The 20,136-nt window shown below is 43.7% G+C and overlaps 1 protein-coding gene across 2 annotated transcripts in view; it reads left to right on the forward strand.

Annotated features, from left to right (window-relative positions):
* LOC103660515 (protoheme IX farnesyltransferase, mitochondrial) overlaps nt 1-20,136 on the forward strand; it is a 126,125-nt gene that overhangs the window by 20,814 nt on the left and 85,175 nt on the right. For both annotated transcript variants that reach the window (XM_040630057.1, XM_040630056.1), the window contains exon 4: nt 11,184-11,308. In XM_040630057.1, the coding sequence (XP_040485991.1) occupies nt 11,184-11,308 (125 nt within the window). The remainder of the gene's footprint in view (nt 1-11,183; nt 11,309-20,136) is intronic.

Genomic DNA, 20,136 nt, shown 5'->3' on the forward strand with positions numbered 1-20,136 from the left:
GTATTCGCAAGAGCTTGGTTTCCCAATTCAGAGCCAAGTATGCTAGCGTCTCCTTTATTGAGCTCAAGGAATGAAACACAAAAGCGAGTTTTAAGAGAATACTACAAGGTTACCACCTTAAGTGCTAAAAAAAGTTTTTGCTCAATAGCTTTATGTTTTAATATCACAAAAAGGGCGGGGATGGTGAATTTGGAGAGGACAAAGAATGGAAAGAGTATATCAATATTTTGTAAGAAGATACAGGGTGCATTTTTAAGATTTTATTTTTTTGAGAGACGGAGAGAGAGCATGAGCGTGGGGGGTGGGCAGAGAAGCAGACTCCCTGTTGAGCAGGGAGCCGGATGTGGGACTCGGTCTCAGGACCCTGGGATCATGACCTGAGCTGAAGGCGGAGGCTTCACTGAGCAGGGAGCGTGATGCGGGGCTCAGTCTCAGGACCCCAAGGTCATGACCTGAGCCAAAGGCAGACACTTAACCGACTGAGCCACCCAGGCACCCACCCCACAAGGCTGCCTTTTTATGTGTATTTACACCCCGTGATTTTTATTTTGTCCATAAGTGGGGAGTGAATGTGTGATTTTTATTTTTTTTGTCTGTAGATGGAGAGTGAATGTTGTGGGGTTTTTTTCTTTCTTTGTTTGTTTGTGCATAGGCGGGGAGTGAAAGTTTGGAGCCTTTTCTCCCCCTGTGGCTTTTGTGTTGGCTTTTCCTTCTGCCTCCAACACTTACAACCTCGCCCCCTTCCCTGCTCAGCAGGCTGACTCCTACTTACCCTTCTGCCTTCCACTTTGACATCAGTCTGGGGAGCCTCCTAGGCAAGGAGCCCCGTCTGTGTTCTTCACAGCATCCTTGACTTGCCCCTCCGAAGCACTAACAACACGCTGTGTTGTAACGCCTGTTGGCTTGTCTGAACGTTCACCAGCGTGTGAGCACAAGGACGGCAGGGACCACGTCTGCCTCGTTCACTGTTGCAGTCCTGGGGCACTGGGGGGCCCAGCTCAAGCCTTGCACGTAATAGGTGCTCAAAAAACAGATGATCAGGGGCGCCTGTGTGGCTCAGTCGTTCAGCGTCTGCCTTTGGCTCAGGGCGTGATCCCGGAGTCCTGGGATCGAGCCCCACATCAGGCTCCTCCGCTGGGAGCCTGCCTCTTCCTCTCCCACTCCCCTGCTGTGTTCCCTCTCTCGCTGGCTCTCTCTCTCTCTGTCAAATAAATAAAATCTTTAAAAAAAAAAAAAAAAAACAGACGATCAGTGGAGGGAAAGAAGTATGACAAACTCTGTCCCCATCATCTGCAGAATTTTAAACAGTTTAGCCTTTAATTAGAAATAATCGATTATTTTACTCTACTGGAGTAGGTGAATGCTTCGTGGCAACTGAAAACTGTTTACCGTACCTGAACCAGGTGACTTCAGGCTGTCATGCTTTGTTCTGTTGTCATTCCGTACCGAAGTTTTTAACCTGCTACCTTATTTTGTAACACAGCCCTACTGTGTTACCCAGAAAGTTCACGGAACTTGTGAAAGCTTGGAAGCTCAGAGGGGCCCATGAGGATGCGACTTTGCTTTAATCTAGTCCCCAGCTAAGAGACCTTTTTTTGGGGGGGGGGGTTGGATCTTTCAGATAAGTAGTGACCATAAAGGTTATCAGTGAGTCATCTATTAGAGTTGGCAAATGATTATTGTCAGTTTCACTTAAAGGGACAGCCGCGTCATTAAGAGAACTCTTCCATTGGTTGGTTATCTTAAAAGTATTTCTGAGGGGCGCCTGGGTGGCTCAGTCGTTAAGCGTCTGCCTTCGGCTCAGGGCGTGATCCCAGTGTTCTGGGATCGAGCCCCGCGTCAGGCTCCTCCGCTATGAGCCTGCTTCTTCCTCTCCCGCTCCCCCTGCTTGTGTTCCGTCTCTCGCTGGCTGTCTCTCTCTCTGTCAAATAAATAAATAAATTCTTTAAAAAAAAAAAAAATATTTCTGAAAAAGTCTTCATGCCAGAAAGTTGTCTTGAACGCCTAGAATAATGACATAGCCGACATTATTTCGTAACTAATCACTAGGAGTAAACGAAAATCTTCCATGCAAAACAAGATCACAATGCATTAATAAATGTATGCATTTAGGCCCAGATACAACTAACAAGTGAGCAGGCCCATTTTATTAACCCGTTACATGTGTAGCAAAAAATGTTCAAATGTAGATAAACACTGAATACTGTCAAAATCAGAATGATGCTTTAAATGAACACTTCATCTTAGTTCTTTATTCTAAAGGTTTATCGTAAAATATCTGCTCCCTGGACAGTAACACTTCAACAATTTTGAGATGAAACAGAAAAAGTTCAACTAACAATGTCTTCTTGCCAAACTCCTTTTTCAAAAGACAGATTTCCACTTCTTAAAAGTTTAATGTGCATCAGTTTTATGGAAAAGTTTTCTAGTTAATTACAAAGGTTGCAAAGTGTTGTTTATTAAGTATATTAAGAGGAAGTATTTCTTTATTGAAAAGAGGAAAAAGAAGTCTAAAAATAGGATGACAAAGTGGAAAAGCTTGGATGGTTCAAGGAAAAACTAATTGAAAGAACAAACTTGTTGCATTATTAACTTAGATATAAACAGGTTGTATTTATGTATTTATTTAAACAGAAGACCTGGTAGATATTTCATTTCCCTTTTCTGACTGTAAATCCAAGCCAAATGCTTCCTGGTGAATTGCCTTGGGGACCATACTTAAATGTTTCATTTTGGTAACAGTATTGCTCAATCAATTTGAAGTATGAGTTTTAATTTGGTCCTAGGGTTTTTTTGGACTGGCTTTGGTCATTAAGTATATGGAAAAAAAGACAGAGGGAAAACAGGAAGTCCCCGTAAGTTCTTAATTTTGCAGCTGTGTTATTAAAAATCTCTATAGAAAGTCTTATCTTTTAACCAGAAGTGGTTATGGTTTGTAATCAGTTACCCCTGATTGATACCCTTTAATGTGGCTGAGCAAAAAAATACCTTGTCTCTCATCAGCTGACTTTTCATCTGAATTTAGCAGTAAGCAGAAGCATTACCACCTTCTTTGATATGTGTGTTGGTAAGAGGACTGTGTCGAGAGGTTCGCAGACCACCGCCAAGCCAGGAAGCCTAAAAAACTCACTTAAATTAGAAATTGAACCATTTGAAGCTTAAGCTGTTAATAGAAATGAAGAGAGAGGAGGAAATCTTAAGTACAGCTATTAAGTAAAAACTACATGCTCATTTTAAAATCAGAAAAGACTTGATTCCTGCCTCTTAATTAAGTTACATCGTTCTGAACCTTGAGATCAGCTAACAAAACTGATTCCATTGCTTGGACACACACATAAGCAAAACCACGTACAGGTTCATTAACTGCCTGTTCCTGTCAGCTTTGTACACGCAAAGCTTTAAAGAGAATACGTCTCAGGCTTGTAGGATTTGGATTCCAGTGTTGCACAGTAACCGCTGTCCGCGATAATGAGATAGAATAGATCACAAGGATAATTTGAAATCTATAGAGAGTCTCAAACTCTCATTTAGCCGGGGGTTTTAATCTTTTGACGAAATCTTTTACCAGAGTTGATAATTATCCAAATCGATTTATTGGAATTTTGTTTTTCACTTAATTCTTTAGGAGCCCATGCTAAAAAATAAATAAATAAATACTAATAATAGTAGTAATAGTGAGGTTTTAAAAGACAGAGATAAAATCAGGATGTAGATGACCGGTTTATAATCCCATCCTTATAGTTATTTTTAACTGATGATCTCGGGAAGTAAAGTGCCTTCATTATGCTTATGCTCAGAGAACAGTAGTTCTGAAAGTATTGAGCCTTTAAAAAAAATCTTTTCTTTTTTCTTTCTTTTTTTTTTTAAAAGATTTTATTTATTTATTTGACAGAGATAGCCAGCGAGAGAGGGAACACAAGCAGGGGGAGTGGGAGAGGAAGAAGCAGGCTCATAGCGGAGGAGCCTGATGTGGGGCTCGATCCCATAACGCCGGGATCACGCCCTGAGCCGAAGGCAGACGCTTAACCGCTGTGCCACCCAGGCACCCCTCTTTTTTCTTTCTGTCTGACTGTCTTTCTCTCTTTCTGTCTCTGTCAAAGAATATCCCATAAAGCAGAGAGCCAAACATTGTGCATAACCGTGTGATTCTCTTGATTAGACCCTGGAATGATTTCACTACCACTGATTTGTGCATGACTCTCTATGCGAAGTCAGACGTTACTAGCTACCATTGCTTACGTTGCTGTTTTCTCAGAGCAGGGTCTACAGAGTTTGTTAGTCATGTATTTTATCAGTAAAAAAGTTTTAAGTGCACATACCTATATTTATAACGTTTATGCTATTGTGTATAAAATGTCACATATAGCAGGACGGTGGTTACTTGCAAATGAAATTCATGTACTCTTACACCAATGCACTGTGTTCATTTTAAGATATGCGTAATGTGTGTTTTAAAATAATTAAAATCAAACATAACTGAACATTCTTACGGTTTCTTGCCATGTTCCTCCTCAGTTATCCACACCCTCCTTTTTTTTTGAAGTGCAGTGCCTCCGAGATTTAAATACATGTAAAAGCACTTCGGCATTGTAAAGTGCTTCACAAACGTAAGTTTTGTTTTTTTATCGTTACCAATTTTAGTCCACGTTTATGAAAGGACTGCTCTCCAGTCACTCACCTGGAGCCACGGAGAAGTAACTGGGGTCACAACGTAGAGGCATGTGGAGCTTGTTGGCAAGTGTTTTGTTGTCTCTCGAAGTTCCTTAAGGCGCCGCTTTGAAATACGAAGTCTAAGCTTCGTGGCCAGAGACATATTTCACCTAGAATTCTAGCAACCACATTTCAAGAATTACCAAGAGCACCACTTACTAGTACTAAGTCCTTATTTGTGGGCGTTGTGCTGAGTGCTTTTGTTAGAGTGGAACACTAGTGTGTCTCTTAAAGGTCTCACAAGGCGTGGACAAGAGTGCAGAAGTCAAGGGTTGTTGGTCCCTAGGGACACTTAGCTTGGGGAAACCAAGACGGTGGGATCGTTGCATTTGAGTGAAAGATTGTGCTGAGAGAGGGGTCCTTCAGTATCACTCGGGAAGAGAGAAACGACAGGGAGGTATTTCAAGGAAGCTGATTTGACTCGGTGGAGAGAGAACTGTCCAACGGCTAGAGCTCTTGTGTACAGAAGGGGGGAATAACTTCCCATCCCCAGATTTGGAGCTAGCATCCATCTGAAAGGTTGTCCCGGGGGTTCTGCGATCAGGACAGAGATGACCAGTTGACCCTAAGTTCCCTTTGACCTGAATTTAAGGTTGTATTATTCTTCAAGTTAGCTCCTTGCTGTAACCACTTATATCTATTCAGTACAGAAGGCCTGGGCCAGAGCCTTCAAACTGGTTATCTACACCTCTGTTTGCGCTGTCGCCGCCCTTCCCAGGCCCTCACCACCTTCTCCTCCCCTGCAGTCCGTTCTCTGCATTGTTGATAGACTGGTCATTCCTAAAAGCCACTCTCCTCATGGCATGCGCTACTTTTCTTTTCCTGCAAAACAAGTTACCACAACTTAGCAGTTTAAAACAGCACACAGTTACCATTTCCCCGCTTCTGTGGGTCACGAGACCAGGCCCGGCCTGGCCAGATCCTCTGCTCGGGGTCTCGCCGAGCTTGAAATCAGCACGATGGTCCGGGCTGTGGTTCTCACCTGGGGTCCCCTTCCAGGCTCGCTGGTTGTTGGCAGAATTCATTTCTTTGCCTGGCTCTCCCCGTTCCTTGCCTTGCGGCCCTCCTCGCCAGTTCCCATCAGGGACTCTTGCTTACTTCCAGCCCTGTGGGGCAGGCGTTCTTGTGACTATTTCAGAATAAATATGTGTTATACGGAGCATAAGGAAGAACTTCTCCCTGGAGAGGGCTGGCAGACAAGAGAACATATTTGTTGACTCCGTGAATGATGGGCTCTGGAAGAAGGTGGCCCCGGCTGGAAGAGATTGGTGGGGCCACAGCTGACCTGAGCTTGGGCCAAATATTCAGACTTCCTATATCCTAAGAACCTTCAGAGACCACCACTGACCGTCTTTGCACAGGGGTGCTTGCGATTCACTGGCTGGACACCCACCCACGGGCGGGAATGGCAGTGGGTCGGGCTCCATGGGGGATGGGCATATTCCTCTTCCTTGACTTCCTTCCAGAGCCGTCATCCCAAAAGCTTGCCGTCCAGCGCCTCCGGGCCTCTCTCGGATGGGTCACGCTTCGTTGGCAACATTGATTTTATGTTTACGTGTGAAGGGACAGAATATGAGATTCCCAAATAAAATATAATTTCAAGTGCTATTAACGAAAGAATATATTACACTCACTTTTAATGAGATCCTGGTGTTGCAGAATGATTCCACGTAATGAATCCCAGGAAATCAATGGAAAGTTTAATTACAGTTGTGGCAGTGCTGTATGAGAATATTGCCTTGGTCAATTTTGCTTGTACAGTTTATCAATCCTTTCTGCCCTCCTCTTTCTTTAAATTAATTGCCTTGATGAAGTAAGGATAAATACATTCTTTGTTAGCGTTTGATGTTTTTTAAGAAACGTGTTACAAAATGCAGATTTCCTCCTTAATAATGATAATAATAATGATAGTCCTGATCAGTGTTTAACGTACATTACAGTTTGTACAGTTTTAAATTAGGCAGAGTTTCCGTTTTGTAAACTGAGTCCTTGTTAGGTCTTACTAAGACATCGTCCTTTCCCTTTGTTAGTTTTTTTTGCAAACCACTTTGCCTCTTCTCAACTCCCGAGTTGATCCGTTAGTCAAAATTTGATGTGCCTTCTGTATCATTCATCACTCAGTCAAGCTCTGAGGCAAATAAAAGGAAAAACAAGACACTTTCTCCTCTGAATTAACAGTTTTATTTTCATGTAGCTACACACCCTTTCTGGCTTTAAACAAAGTGAGTTTTCTTCTTGCAGCATTTTTATCTGGACAGTTCAGTGATTATGGTATTGTCCTGTCCACTACGACGGAAATTGCTCTTTCTTTTTATTTGTTTATAAAACACAATACAAAATGTTGATGGATATTGAGCGATAGCTAAAGTTACTTTGGTGACTCTGGATTTTGCTAATGATGTATGGAGAAAGTTATTGTGCATTTTCTATGCTCTTTTAACTACCGTAGTTGTTTATAAATAGTCTACTTTTGGTTTAAGGTTCAAGGCTTTGAGAGTCAAGCATTATTTTAGGGGTGCCTGGGTGGCTTAGTCGGTGAAGAGTCTAACTCTTGATTTTGGCACAGGTCACGATCTCAGGGCCGTGAGATGGAGCCCCGAGTCGGGCTCCACACTCGGCTGGGAGTCTGCTTGAAATGCTGTCTCTCCCTCTGCTTTGCCCTTCCCCACTGCACTCTCCCTCTTACTCTGTCTCTCAAATAGATAAGTAAATCTTAAAAAAAGAACAAAAATTATTTCAACTGATTGACTAGATGGGTGGGAGCAATTCACTTAGTTCATTTTGAGAGGGAAAGCCCTGCTGTCTCTTTTCCTCCTAATTCTCCCAGTGACACCATCAACCTGTCTTCCTGGGTGGGTCAGTTGAGAAGTAGCCGGGTGTTAACAGACTTTTCTTCCAGTCCTGGCTTGTCATCACCCACGGTGATATATGAGGAGTCGCCTGACCTCTCTGGAGAGCTCTTGAGTTGTGCAAAGCAAGATGACTCATTCTGGGACACCGGCCTGTCCGCAAGGCTTGGTGATCGATGGCGTGTATCCATAAAGAATGAAAAAGCCTCCTCACAGAAGGAAGGTGTTTTGAGTATTCTAAAAGGAGCTTTGTTTGCTCTAAAACAGGTTGCTTTCCTTAGGAGTCATTACATAGATGCAGGTATGGCTCAGTGGGCCGTGAAGTGAGGGGCTGTTCTTTCCCCATCGTGGGTAGAACGAACGTCCTTTAACTTGCACCTGCAGTGACTGTGGGCAAGCCGGGAGTCACGTGGTATTTTCTTCTGGGTGTAAGTCTCTGTGTGGCCGGTCGCTGGTCTGGGCTTAGGTGAGATCGCTGTGCTCCCACTCGTGGTACGGTACGTGGGCCAGAGCAGGCCAGCCCCAGAGCCGAGGAAGGGAGGAGGGAGCAGTACACACTTGCTGGCCCAGGCTGGCCTCTTTTTTCCTGTTTGCCTTCATGTGCTAATCTTCCGCTTGTCTTTTTGTAACCTTATATCATTCCTGTACTTGCTCTGCTATCTCCTTCATGCGGTGCCTCTGTCCTCTGTTCTGGAGGGAAACCTCCTCCCAGGAGATGTGGACGCACACCACATTTGGGGGACGACATCATTAAAAGAGGGACCTTTTGGCCAACGGCATGTTCGGGTGACCATCTACACACACGTACTCAAGTCCCCTTTGCATGTTGTCATTGAGCCCAATCAAAGAAACACAGAAATGCCAAGAAAACTGTGTCCAGACTAGACATTAGCGGCTTGTCCATATGGTAAAACAACAAAGAGTTTCTATATGCTGCTGATGAAACTAGATTGACGGGCATGCCACCCAATTCCGGATCATTAGGAGGAGCCGTCAGTGTCCCAGCCATTTCTTGTTGATGTCAGTGGTGGTGCCCCCCCACCACACCTCCTCCTCCTGGTTCTTGTCTCCTGATGTTTTTTGTGTCTGGCGTTGTTTCCTTTCCCCCCATCTGTGAAGTTCTGACATTTTTAAAAGATTTTATTTATTTTTTAGAGAGAGAGAAAGAGAGCACACGTGGGGAGAAGAAATGCAAGCAGACTCCCTGCTGAGTGCGGAGCCTGACAAAGGGCTTGATCTCACGACCCTGAGATCACAACCTGAGCCGAAATCAAGAATCAGACACTTATTAACCAACTGAACCACCCAGGCACCCCAAAGTTCTGACATTTTTTATATACTTCTTTCCACCGAACTTCATTGATAATCTCATCCATTCCCTCAGGCTCAGCCGTGGTCTCTGGGCAAGTGACCCTGGAGCCTCGTGCCTCTCTCCTGCCTCCCCAGTCTCTCCTGAGCTCCAGGTTCATATTCCGTCTACTTTCTGTACATTTTTACATGGGTATTCTGTGGTCCTTCAAAAGCAGCACATTTTCCTAAGACCAGCCAGCTCCATCACCTTTCCCCAGGTGGACTTCTTTCGGTTAATATTATAATTCTTCTCCAAGTCACCCAGTGGTGCAGCACCTTACCTTTTATCCTTTTTTTGTGGTTATTTTGTTTTGTCTTTCTCCTTCTTGTAATTACCAAGTCCTAACAACTGACCAGTCACAGTATCCCTTATATCTATTTGAGTCCCACTTTTACTACCCTTAGGGTGGATTAACAGGAGAGCCTCTCCAGTTGTTTTTCTGAAAAACCCGCTGCCAGTTGTAAATCGCAGTGCCGACTGCTTCTAGGCTGACCTTCCAGCGACAGGTCACTTCCTTGCACTGGGCTCTCAGTGACTCTGTCCTGCCAACCAGACGACATGCAAACTATTCAACTAGAGATTCTGCCGTCTGGCAGCCACCACTCTTCACCCCAACCCCCTCCTCTGTACCTGCCGTAATGGTAGCCCTGAAAATCTAGCAGTGAACCACATAGCTCCTGCCTGAAGGAGTATCTGGGGAGGGCCTCCCTAAGAAGTCGTATATGAAGGGCGCCTGGGTGGCTCGGTCGGGGAAGCGTCCGACTCTTGATTTTGGCTCAGGTCATGATCCTGGGGTCCTGGGATCGAGCCTAGTGTCAGGCTCCCTGCTCAGCGGGGAGCCTGCTTCTCCCTCTGCCTGCTGCCCCGCCCCCCGCTTGTGCTCTTACTCTCTTTCTCTGACGAATAAATAAAATCTAAAAAATAAAATAAATAAAATATCATTTGGGAGAGGGGCAAGGTGGAAGCAAGGAGCCCATTTAGGGGCAAGCTCTTGCTGTTGTCCAGAGAAGATAATACCTTGGACTAGATTACATGTTTTTTCAACCTCAGCACTATTGACATTTTGGGCCAGAAAATTCTTTGTTGTGGGGGCTGTCCTGTGCACGAGACGAGGTTTAGAGGCATCCCTGGCCTGTGTCTGCCCACCTCCAGCGTGACAACCAAATATGTCTCCAAACGTTACCAAATGTCCCCAGGGGGCAGAACCACCCTTGGTGGTGAGTCAGGGGGCTTGATGGTGGCGTTAGAGGTGGGTTCGAATCGGACAGTACTCGCAGTCGATGGGATGTCGAGCAGGGCAAGAGAGACTCAGTAGTGCTTCCGACGTGTTTGGTTTGAAATCCTGGCAGATGGCATCAGATTTCTTTAGGCTCTTGACATTGGTCTCTCTTGCCCCTGTGCCTGTTCGCGGAACTATCCAACCACCTGTGATGTCGCCCACCCTACCATTCTCCTCCTTTTCTCCCTCTCTCCTAAAGGTCCAGCTTCAATGCCATCTTCTTGAAGTCTTCTCCCATCAGCCCACCACTGGTGATCCTTTTTCCAGTGAATTTCTACAGCCCTGGATCAGTACCGCCCCTAGACACTTTCTGGGCCTGTCAGCCTCTGTAAACCCCCAGGGAAGAAGGACCAGGGCCTAAAGGAAGGAGCAGCCTTAGTGGATGCTTGAATTATATGGGTTTGCTTGTACACCTTGCCACGTCCCTCTGTTCCCATTGGTGGCTGTAGGATTATCATCTCCCTCTGGTCATCCTCTAACCGTAATCTGGACCCCAGAACCATTTTCTTTTACAGGTGAGCCTCTGCTCAGGTGGTCTGGAACTTATCACAGAATTGGGACACTTATCATATTATTATTGATGTATGACTGTCATCTCCCTGTCAAGTAAAGTGCCTGAGAGCAGGAAGGAACCCTTACATACCTTTATCTCATACACTGCCTGATGCCCAGCACAGTACTGATCGTGAATTAGGTAGTCAGTAAATGTTTGTTGAATGAATAAGTGACTGATTGGATTGGAACATCGGGTTTTTGTTTTTGTTTTTTTTTTACTCCTATGGAGTTAAAGGAAAATTAGCATTTTTCTATAATGAACACATATAATTTTGATAATCAGAAAAATTTTTTTAATTTTTTAATGAGAGAGGATCAGCCTATAGTTTGTGTCACCGATGAGACGAATTGGTTTGTATGGGAGAGGGCTTGGTTTTTGGCGTTTATAGTCCAGAGTGCGCTTTGGTGATGAGACATCTGCTCTGTTTCTCTGTTGCAGCTCTGGTCGTCAGCACCACTTCGGCCGGGTTTGCGCTGGCCCCAGGACCTTTTGACTGGCCCTGTTTCCTGCTCACTTCTCTGGGCACAGGCCTTGCATCCTGTGCTGCCAACTCCATCAATCAGGTCAGTGGGTCACTTTTCAGCTCGATCGTGGTATTACTACTTTTTCCTAAACGGTGGTACTGTCCCATTTTTTAAAAAAGATTTGCCCAACCTCATACACAGATGGAGAGGTTCCAGGAACTTGGGACACTGCGTATCCTGTAGGGGTCTCTGGGTAGCAGAGCTGATCTGTCTCATCTCTCGAGGTGATGGTTTTTGGGTGAGAGAGCAGTCGTGTGTCTGCTTCAACTGACCAGGAGTCCTCGGGTTGGAAGCGTTTCAGAGCCGTCAGACTTTCTGCTCTCATCCGTTTCAGGCACATACCCCTGAGCTTATCCTTTTTCGTGTTCTTCTGTCTTTGGTTTGATTTGTTTGCATTTGTTTACATACACAGCAATGTATTTTTTTTTAAGATTTATTTATTTATTTTGGCAGAGGAGGGGCAGAGGGAGAGAGAATCCCAGATAGATGCTGCGCTGAGTGCGGAGCCCGACGGCGGGGCTTGATCTCACGACCCCAAGATCATGACCGGAGCCAAAACCAAGAGTCATACGCTCAACCGACTGCACCACCCAGGTGCCCCAACGGTGTTTTTTAAACAAGCACATCCAGGGCGCCTGGGTGGCTCAGCTGTTGAGTGTCTGCCTTCGGCTCAGGTCATGATCCCAGGGTCCTGGGATCAAGCCCCGCATCGGGCTCCCTGCTCCATGGGAAGCCTGCTTCTCCCTCTCACACTCCCCCTGCTTGTGTTCCCTCTCTTGCTGTCAAATAAATAAATAAAATCTTTAATAAATAAATAAATAAGCAAACAAGCATATCCAGCTTTCTAAAAAAAAGTCAGTAATTCAGTATTCAGTAAACTTGGGGTATGGAGTCATAGAATATATTAAACAATTAATTAGCATATTATTTTTCATGCATGTTTTTCCCCCTGTTATTTTAAACGTCAAAATAGTTCTCTAAAAATTAGTTCTCCCCCAGCCCCCCGGCCTGGTCGTTGTGGTGTGTGCCCCCACGCATCTTTTTTCATCAGATACCAGAGTGAAAAAGTCTTGGCTAAAACTTAAGGAAAGTCGTTTTCATCACCAGAACACCCAAGAGGAGTTGGCCCAGTTTTAAAACAGGAATTCATCTTATGAGGAGGAAAACAGCGTGGCTGAGTGGATATATAAGTTGGTATTCTGTAAAATATGGGAATTTTAATTCGATGATGCCTCAAATCATTATGCTTTCACAATGTGTTATCAGCTATTTGTGGGGGGGAAATCAATCTATTTCAAATAAAGCTTATTTTTTATCATTTTTGTTACTATTTTTAATGGCCAAACAGTCTTTTAGGGAGGTCCCACCAGTCCTGCCCCACTCCAGACGTACCATCCCATCCTGTAAACCACGGTGCAGCTCTTCAAGCTTTTCTTCCTTCTGCTCCCCTCCCTCACTGCTTGGCTAAGAGAACCATTCTGGTTTCACAATGAATATGTTTTTAATGAAATTTTGAATAGAAAGCAATATAAGCAAAATGGATTTGTGTTGCTATTTTGGGTCTATTTCTCAAAATATTTTTAAAATTATTACTTTTATTTAGTTATAAATCTATGTCGTGAGATTAAGCCAGGAACACATTCCAGTTTTCAGTCCCCTTTTTTCAGTTGAAGAGCTGCGCTTAATCCTTGAGATATTAACTGCTGTCTCCTGCTTAAATTACATAGATTTAAATAAAAATGTAAAATGAAAGTGTAGGCGTTTAGAAAAACAGCAACAACTAATAAGCATCAAATGGTTCAGAAATCCCCAAGTGTTATAAAAAATAATACAGTTGTCTTGAGTTTGAGCTGCCGTGCCCCTCCCATCTCCCCCCACCCCCATCTAAAAAAAGGTGGTTCAAGATTTTATCATGGAAAAAAAGCCTGTGACTACCAAGAAATGACCTAGAGAGAAAAAAAGTGGAATGATTTACATTTAGGCAGAAGTTTCCAGAAACTGAACATAAGCTAAGGTGTTAGAAATTTTAAAAGTTTAAATGTATTTGGCTGCTTTGTTTTGTCGTCTATAGGAAGTATATTTGCTGCTGGGGTGACTTAGGGTCTGTCCATCTCAAACTACTGAGACAACCAGACGACGGAAGGCGGGATGGGATTCTTTCTGGAACGGACAAATCGTGTTGTCTGCCTCCTCTAGTTAGCGTTTTCTTCTTAGGTTGGCTTCCTAGCCCGGTTCTGCACTCACTCACGCAGCTCTCCTGTTCTTCCTTTGCAATGCCCCACGTCCTCCTCCATGGTCGCTCGTCCCCCTCGGGCTTCCTCGGTGCTGTGTGTAACATGGGCCCTTAATTTCTTCATCTTCTCGTGTTCATCATATCACCTCCTTGCACTCACCCTGGGCTCCAGTTTCCTTTGGAAACATCACAGTACTTAAACGTCTTAATGACCGTCATCACTGTTGAATTCCACTGTTGTTACGGTATCGGTAAGCTTCCCAAATTATAATATTTTCTCAATTTCGTTGGAAGGAGTTTAGTTCTAGTATTACTAAGCAGTCGCATAAAATTAAAATAAAGGCATTCGAGAGCACTTTCATTAGTGCCTTTAATTAGAGGGAGCAGAGAGAAGAGCACTGGGCAACAAACCTTTCACTGAGTTTTGAATAGCAGGTAAAGAAGTAGCTGTTGGTGAAAAGCAAGAGCTTCCTGCTTTTTTAGGGAACTGGCATCCGACTTAAAGAATGCATACATGTGGTTGGTATGCATAAAAGTTTGCAGCTTTTTTTTTTTTTAAAGATTTTATTTATTTATTTATTTATTTGACAGAGAGAGACAGCCAGCGAGAGAGGGAACACAAGCAGGGGGAGTGGGAGAGGGAGAAGCAGGCTCCCAGCGGAGGAGCCTGATGTGGGGCTCGATCCCGTAATGCCAGGATCACGCCCTGAGCCGAAGGCAGACACTTAACCGCTGTGCCACCCAGGCACCCCAAGTTTGCAGCTTCTTACAGAGCTCTGTGGAGAAAAAAAAATTTCTTTCTGTCCGCATTTATAAAAGGATTCGAGTAACATTTCATATTTTTAAAATACTTCTTTTAGCTGTTACTAATTCAGTTCTGAGTGCTGCTTCTTTGTACCCTACGTCTGTGATCTCTCTGTGAAAGTAGGAAAAAATAAAGCTTTGGAAAACAATTCCTACATTTGTTTTAGGGAGAGAAAATGAACTTCAGCTTCTGATTTATGATGTAATGACTAATGGATAAATATATATATATATATATATACATATATATATAACCACTAACATTAAAACGTAAGAAGGAAGTACGTCCATGTTTTGTAAAATACACACGTGCTTCATTTGAAACCATAGTGAGGCCTGAAAACAGGCGTGCCTTCAAAGGAGGAAAGCCATCCTTAAAATTTAGCAACTGAAAGATAAAATGTGGTAGATGGCTTTGACGGATCAAATCTGAGAAAAGAGTGACTCAAGAGTGAAAAGCTGAGTAAATTCAAATGGGATGAATTAAAAAAATTGAAAAAGGTAAGACTTGTCAGCAAATTATCAGCATAATGGAGTATTTGACATAGTAGATATTGTTACGATAAACTGTATTTGGGATTATTTTACTTACGTTACGTGGAGATTTTTTTTTAAATAGAGGTTAGGAGTGGGGTTGTCAATGAATACCTTTCTACAGGATCCATTTTCTTGGTGACCTGCTGTTCCCCCTGATGGAGGTGCGCCACTTTCTTGATCTATGCTCTGTTGTCGCAGCTTTGGGCTTCTGAAGGACCGCACACACCTCTGAGTGTTTTCAGAGGACAAGACAGTGGCAATGGCGTGGATGGGGTGAGGGCTGCCATCCATCTCATATATGAGACCAATTTCACTTGGAATGTAGGGTCTTAACAAAATAACTAATTGTTGACATTCGTACAGGGTTTAGAGTTTACAAAGCATATTTACATCAATTATTATTTAAACCTTTCTACCCCATGAGGGAGGTGGCATTACTGCCATTTCTATTTGTAAAACATTGTTTCACCATTGAATTACTCTTTTTTTTTTTTAAGATTTTATAAATTTATTTGAGAGAGAGTGTGCGCACGTGTGCACACAGTGGGAGAGAGAGAGAGACAGGCTCCCCGCTAACCAGGGAGCCCGACACGGGGCTCGATCCCAGGACCCTGAATTCGTTATCTGAGCCAAAGGCAGCCACATAACCCACTAAGACACCTCGGTGCCCCCGAATTATTCTTTTTTAAAAAAGCATTTTAAGAAATGTATTATGCAAATAATGTTTCCATTGCAGATCAGTGAGAAAATATAAATTAACAAAAATAGCAATAACATTCTTTATTTTATGTTTCCCTTGTGCCAGGCACTGCTCTGTGTTTCAGAGTCAGAGCAGAGGGCAAACGGAAACCTCTGGCTTTGTGGGGCTTCTATCCCACCACCCAGATAGAAATGATTTATGTGTATAATACATATACCTTCTATATATTTTCTCCCTTAAATATTGTATCATGAATATTTTCCCATGTCAGTATTTGCTGTAACATGGTATATAGGTATACAGTGATTTGTTTAATCAGTCTCTCCTTATTTGGCATTTTAAGGATTTCTATACTTTTGCCCACGTAAATAATGCTGAGCTGAAAATCTTGTAGCTAAACATTTGAACATGTCCTTAGTTATTTCTGTAGTTAAATTACTAAAATCGTGTGTTAAAAGAGACGTAGTTTTTAAAATACAAAGTTACGGGCACCTGGGTGGCTGAGTCGGTTAAGCCTCTTATTCTTGATTTTGGCTCAGGTCATGATCTCAGGGTCATGAGATCGAGCCCCGTGTCAGGCTGTGCACTCAGCGTGGAGTCAGCTTGAGATTCTCTCTCCCCCTCCCTCTGTCCCCACTCTCTCTTTCTCTCTCTTTAAAGAAATCTTTAAAAAAATAAAATAAAATAAAAAGTTAAAATTAAGCAAGGTGTGTATTGTAAGTGCAGAGAAATTCCTTCCCGGGAGGTCTTTTGTTTGTGTGTTTGCATATTTTAAATCACCTTATGCTTCTATGTGGCACCTGCGAAGAGCTCATCACGGACAGCGCATGTCAGGAAGTCTGGGCCAGGTTTGTAGGTAACATTAGGTGCATTCTTTTAATTCAAGGTGTTTTGATGATTTAGGACGCAGAGGTATTTTTTGTTTTGGGGCGGGGGAAGTTTTTACTGTTTATTGGCCACTGTGTTTGCCAGTATATTCTGATGTGTGCAGATCGGATTATTAGCTCTTTGTCATGTAACGTCTGAATATTTTCTGCAGTTTTCTTTTGAAGCACAGACATTTCGTATGTTTGCGCCAGCAGAACTTTTCATTTTTAACTTAGGGATTCTTGGCCTCGGCGCTCTTGCCAGCGTGGGTTGGCTGACTTTGTTGTGAGGGGCTGTCCTGTGCTTTGTGGGGTGTCGCCCGGCATCCCTGGTCTTAACCCACCGACCAGTATCAGCAACACACCCCTGAGTTGTGACAACTGAAAATGTCTTCAGACATTGCCCAGTGTTCCCTGGGGACCAAAATCGCCCCTGATTGAGAACCACTGCTTTAATGATTTCTACTTTTGATTTCACTCTCAGATCTTTACCCACGATCCTGGCTACAGTTTCTGCCTCAGGCAATCTCTGGCTCACATTTCTCTGTGTGTAACTATCCACTGATAGCTGGGCGACCATATGTCCTGCTTTATGCTTGCGTTCCTGGCGTAATTATTAATAATGCCCCCTTTTCCCTCTCTCCGCTCTTCCAGTTTGGACAAGAAATTATATGGGCTCTCTTCATAGCCCCCCTTGCCTTCAGTCTTTCACCCGAAATGAGAGGTGGTAAAAGCACCTTTGTCCCCAAAGATCTGGCCTTAGGTTCCGGCTCTTCTCACACGTGTGCGGACTGGACAAGTGGGGGCTTCTGCCCTGCGGGCCGGGCCCCCTGGCTTGCCTCTCCTCTACCCTTTCTGTAGTCACAGGCAGGACCCACTGCCGGGCTGAACTGTGTTGCTGCATGTGCACACAGAAAACAGAGCTTAAAGAGTCGTCTTCTCCACTGTTCTCTGTTAGTAAATTTGTTCAAGAACGTTGACGATTTCTTTTGTGTTGGATCTCTTTCATTTTCACACTAGCCCCGGCAGATACCGCTTACACGTTTAGCACTGATCGCCACGGCGGCCGGTTCCCTAGGTGGGCAGCCCAACCATTGGAAATGTCTTCCTCGTGTGGAGCAGAGTCTGCGTCCTTACAGCTCCAGCCTGTTGCTCGTAGTTCTCCTCTCTGGGAGAGCTCAGTGTGTCTTCTTCCATGCGACAGTCCTTTCAAGCTATCGCTTTCTAACCACGGTTAACAGGCACTTGCGGGATCACCGTGTAATTCTTCCTCTGTATCTCTTCCCTGGAGAACTCTCAACTTTGCGACCAACAGTTATGACTTATTTATCCTGTACATCCAGCTCCTCTTCCCCACAAGCGTGTAGCAGGCCAGTAGGGTAAAATTCCCAAGGACGGCATGTTGGGAATAAAGGAACATCGATGGGGGAAGTGGGGGAAAGGAGCAAGAAGTGTTGTTCATCGTAACCATAATCGCAGCTAACACTTACTTTGCAATTGCTATATGCCAAGGAATGTTCGAAGCATTGTGCATTAGCTCATCTGCTTAAGTCTAGGTTTGTAGGATTTCCCCTCCCCCTCCTTCCCAAAAATGGCTTTTTTTGAAAGATCAAATAAACGGTGAATGAATTCATAACCTAGATTTAGCTCTAAGAACCACTGATGTTCTCAGGGACTTTATTTTGGAGAAAATTACAAGAAGGGCACAAAACATAAGTAGACTTTCAGATCTGCCAGGTAGGTTATAATTAGAAAGTAAAGCTGATAAGGGTATGTTATCTCTAGGATCTAGTGTCTCTGGGAATGTTGAAGAGTTTTTCTGAAAGGAAATGAAAGAGATCAAGAGGTGTGAATGAAGCAAGGTCAAGAAGAGACGTGCTTTTTTGTTTGATACTGACAGTGCTTGAGAGACTTTTCATGGCTGAAATAAGGTAAAAAGGAAGAGCTTTGGATAAAAAGCTCTGAATTACAGGGTGGGTAGGGCCACAGAAAATTCACAGCCTTTTAAACTCTGAAAGGAGAAGCAGATAAAGATTTTTCTGTTTTCCCAGTGAATACAAGATTAATATCTAATGCACCTTTCTCCGTTCTCCCTTTCTGTGATGTCTCTTTTGTTTTGACGACGCCGGCTGCCTTGAGCAACAGGAATTGACTTTCACCTTCCTGTTGAACGAAAGTGGTTATTAAACTTGGTGGCATCTTCTAGGAGAATAAGACCGATGTGAGCAAACACCAGTGATGTGATTCATGGAACATCCTATGTGTAAAAGAAATCAACATGAGGAATATACTTTTCTGGATGTTGTGACTTGTTTGACTTTGATGTTCTAACCGGCGGGCAACTCGCATTCATTCCGTGGCCTCTGAAGTCCACAACTTGTGGCTTCTTCAGATGACTCACATTAGCTACTGCGCCATGTCAGATCTGCCTAGAGCCTTTGACTAACATGTGGGAAAGAGTCGCCAGCCAAGTATGTTTTTTATATAAGGCAAATGATGAGCATTACTGAACGATGTCCAAAAGAAAACGCATTTTAAATGCAGACTCTCTTTTCCTGAATTTATATAACCCCAAATAGTTCCTAAATTGCATTTGGTTCCCCATCTCCGGAATGATCCATCGAAGGAGAGTGAGTCTGGCATTGGTATTCATAACGAAAATAACTCTAGGTGACGTTTTGCCGCAAATGCAGAGATGACGATAATGTGAACTTGTATCTGTGATAGTTTTGTCATTTACACGCCACCTTAACTGGCCATTATTTAATTCATTTTATTCATTTTGCCTCTTACGACATCTCCGTGAGGTGGCATTATTCCAGCGTGGTAGAGGAGTAAAATGAAACTTAGGGATGCCATGGATCACGCGTCTGAACATGGTCAAATTGGGAACAAAACCTACAGATCATGGACTCTAGGTCCGCTGCATTTTCCTCCCAATTGAAATGTCCTGGTGCAGTCCCCACTTCAGAATGGGGTTGCTCGCATTAATACGAGTCTTCCTTCTACCGGGCTAACTGCCGACATCGTTGCCACCACGTGCTAAAGGTGGTCATAGAGCCGTCTCTGTGAGAGTGGAGGATTTAAAGCACTTTGCCTTTGGAAAGCTAGGCGCTCAATTAACGCTAGCTGTTTTCATTGATATTAATATGAAAGTGTGGTCGGTGTTTAGCCCGTATCCTCCACGCTTTCGGAATCTGATTCTCCATCAGCTGTCTCCAGTTAGGGTCTCAAGACAGAGACTGGGAAGGGAAGGTGTGTTAATTTTCCTCAGTGTACTGAGAGACTTGGGCTCTACTTGCAAACTATAATATGTGTGCGCACACGGAATCTACGTACACACTTCTTTCAAGTGTGGATTTACCTTCATTGGAATTCTTCACATTTGAATGCCTGGTTTCTTTGGTTCAGNAGACATTACTGGTTCCCCACCATTTCATAGGAGCTGTGGAATGGTGTAGTCGGTTCTGGTAAATCTAAGAAGTGCCGGTAAAAAAATCGTTCGTGAATCAAACAGCAGATGTGTAACCGAGACATAATGGAAAGAATACCAATTTGGATTTTTGGAGTTAGGATTCTTGGCTTGTGTCTTGGGTAGTGTGTCGTGATTAAACCTGGTTTGGGGGACTCGGAGACTGCCCCTTCCTGGATGTCTCCATGTTATTCCAACGCAAAATCAAGCTGAGTTTCTTCCCAAGTGATTTCTCTCTTTTTTCTTTTTTCTTTC

This window comes from Ursus maritimus, unplaced genomic scaffold (genome assembly GCF_017311325.1).
Source record: "Ursus maritimus isolate PB19 unplaced genomic scaffold, ASM1731132v1 scaffold_14, whole genome shotgun sequence".
Classification (NCBI taxonomy): Eukaryota; Metazoa; Chordata; class Mammalia; order Carnivora; family Ursidae; genus Ursus; species Ursus maritimus.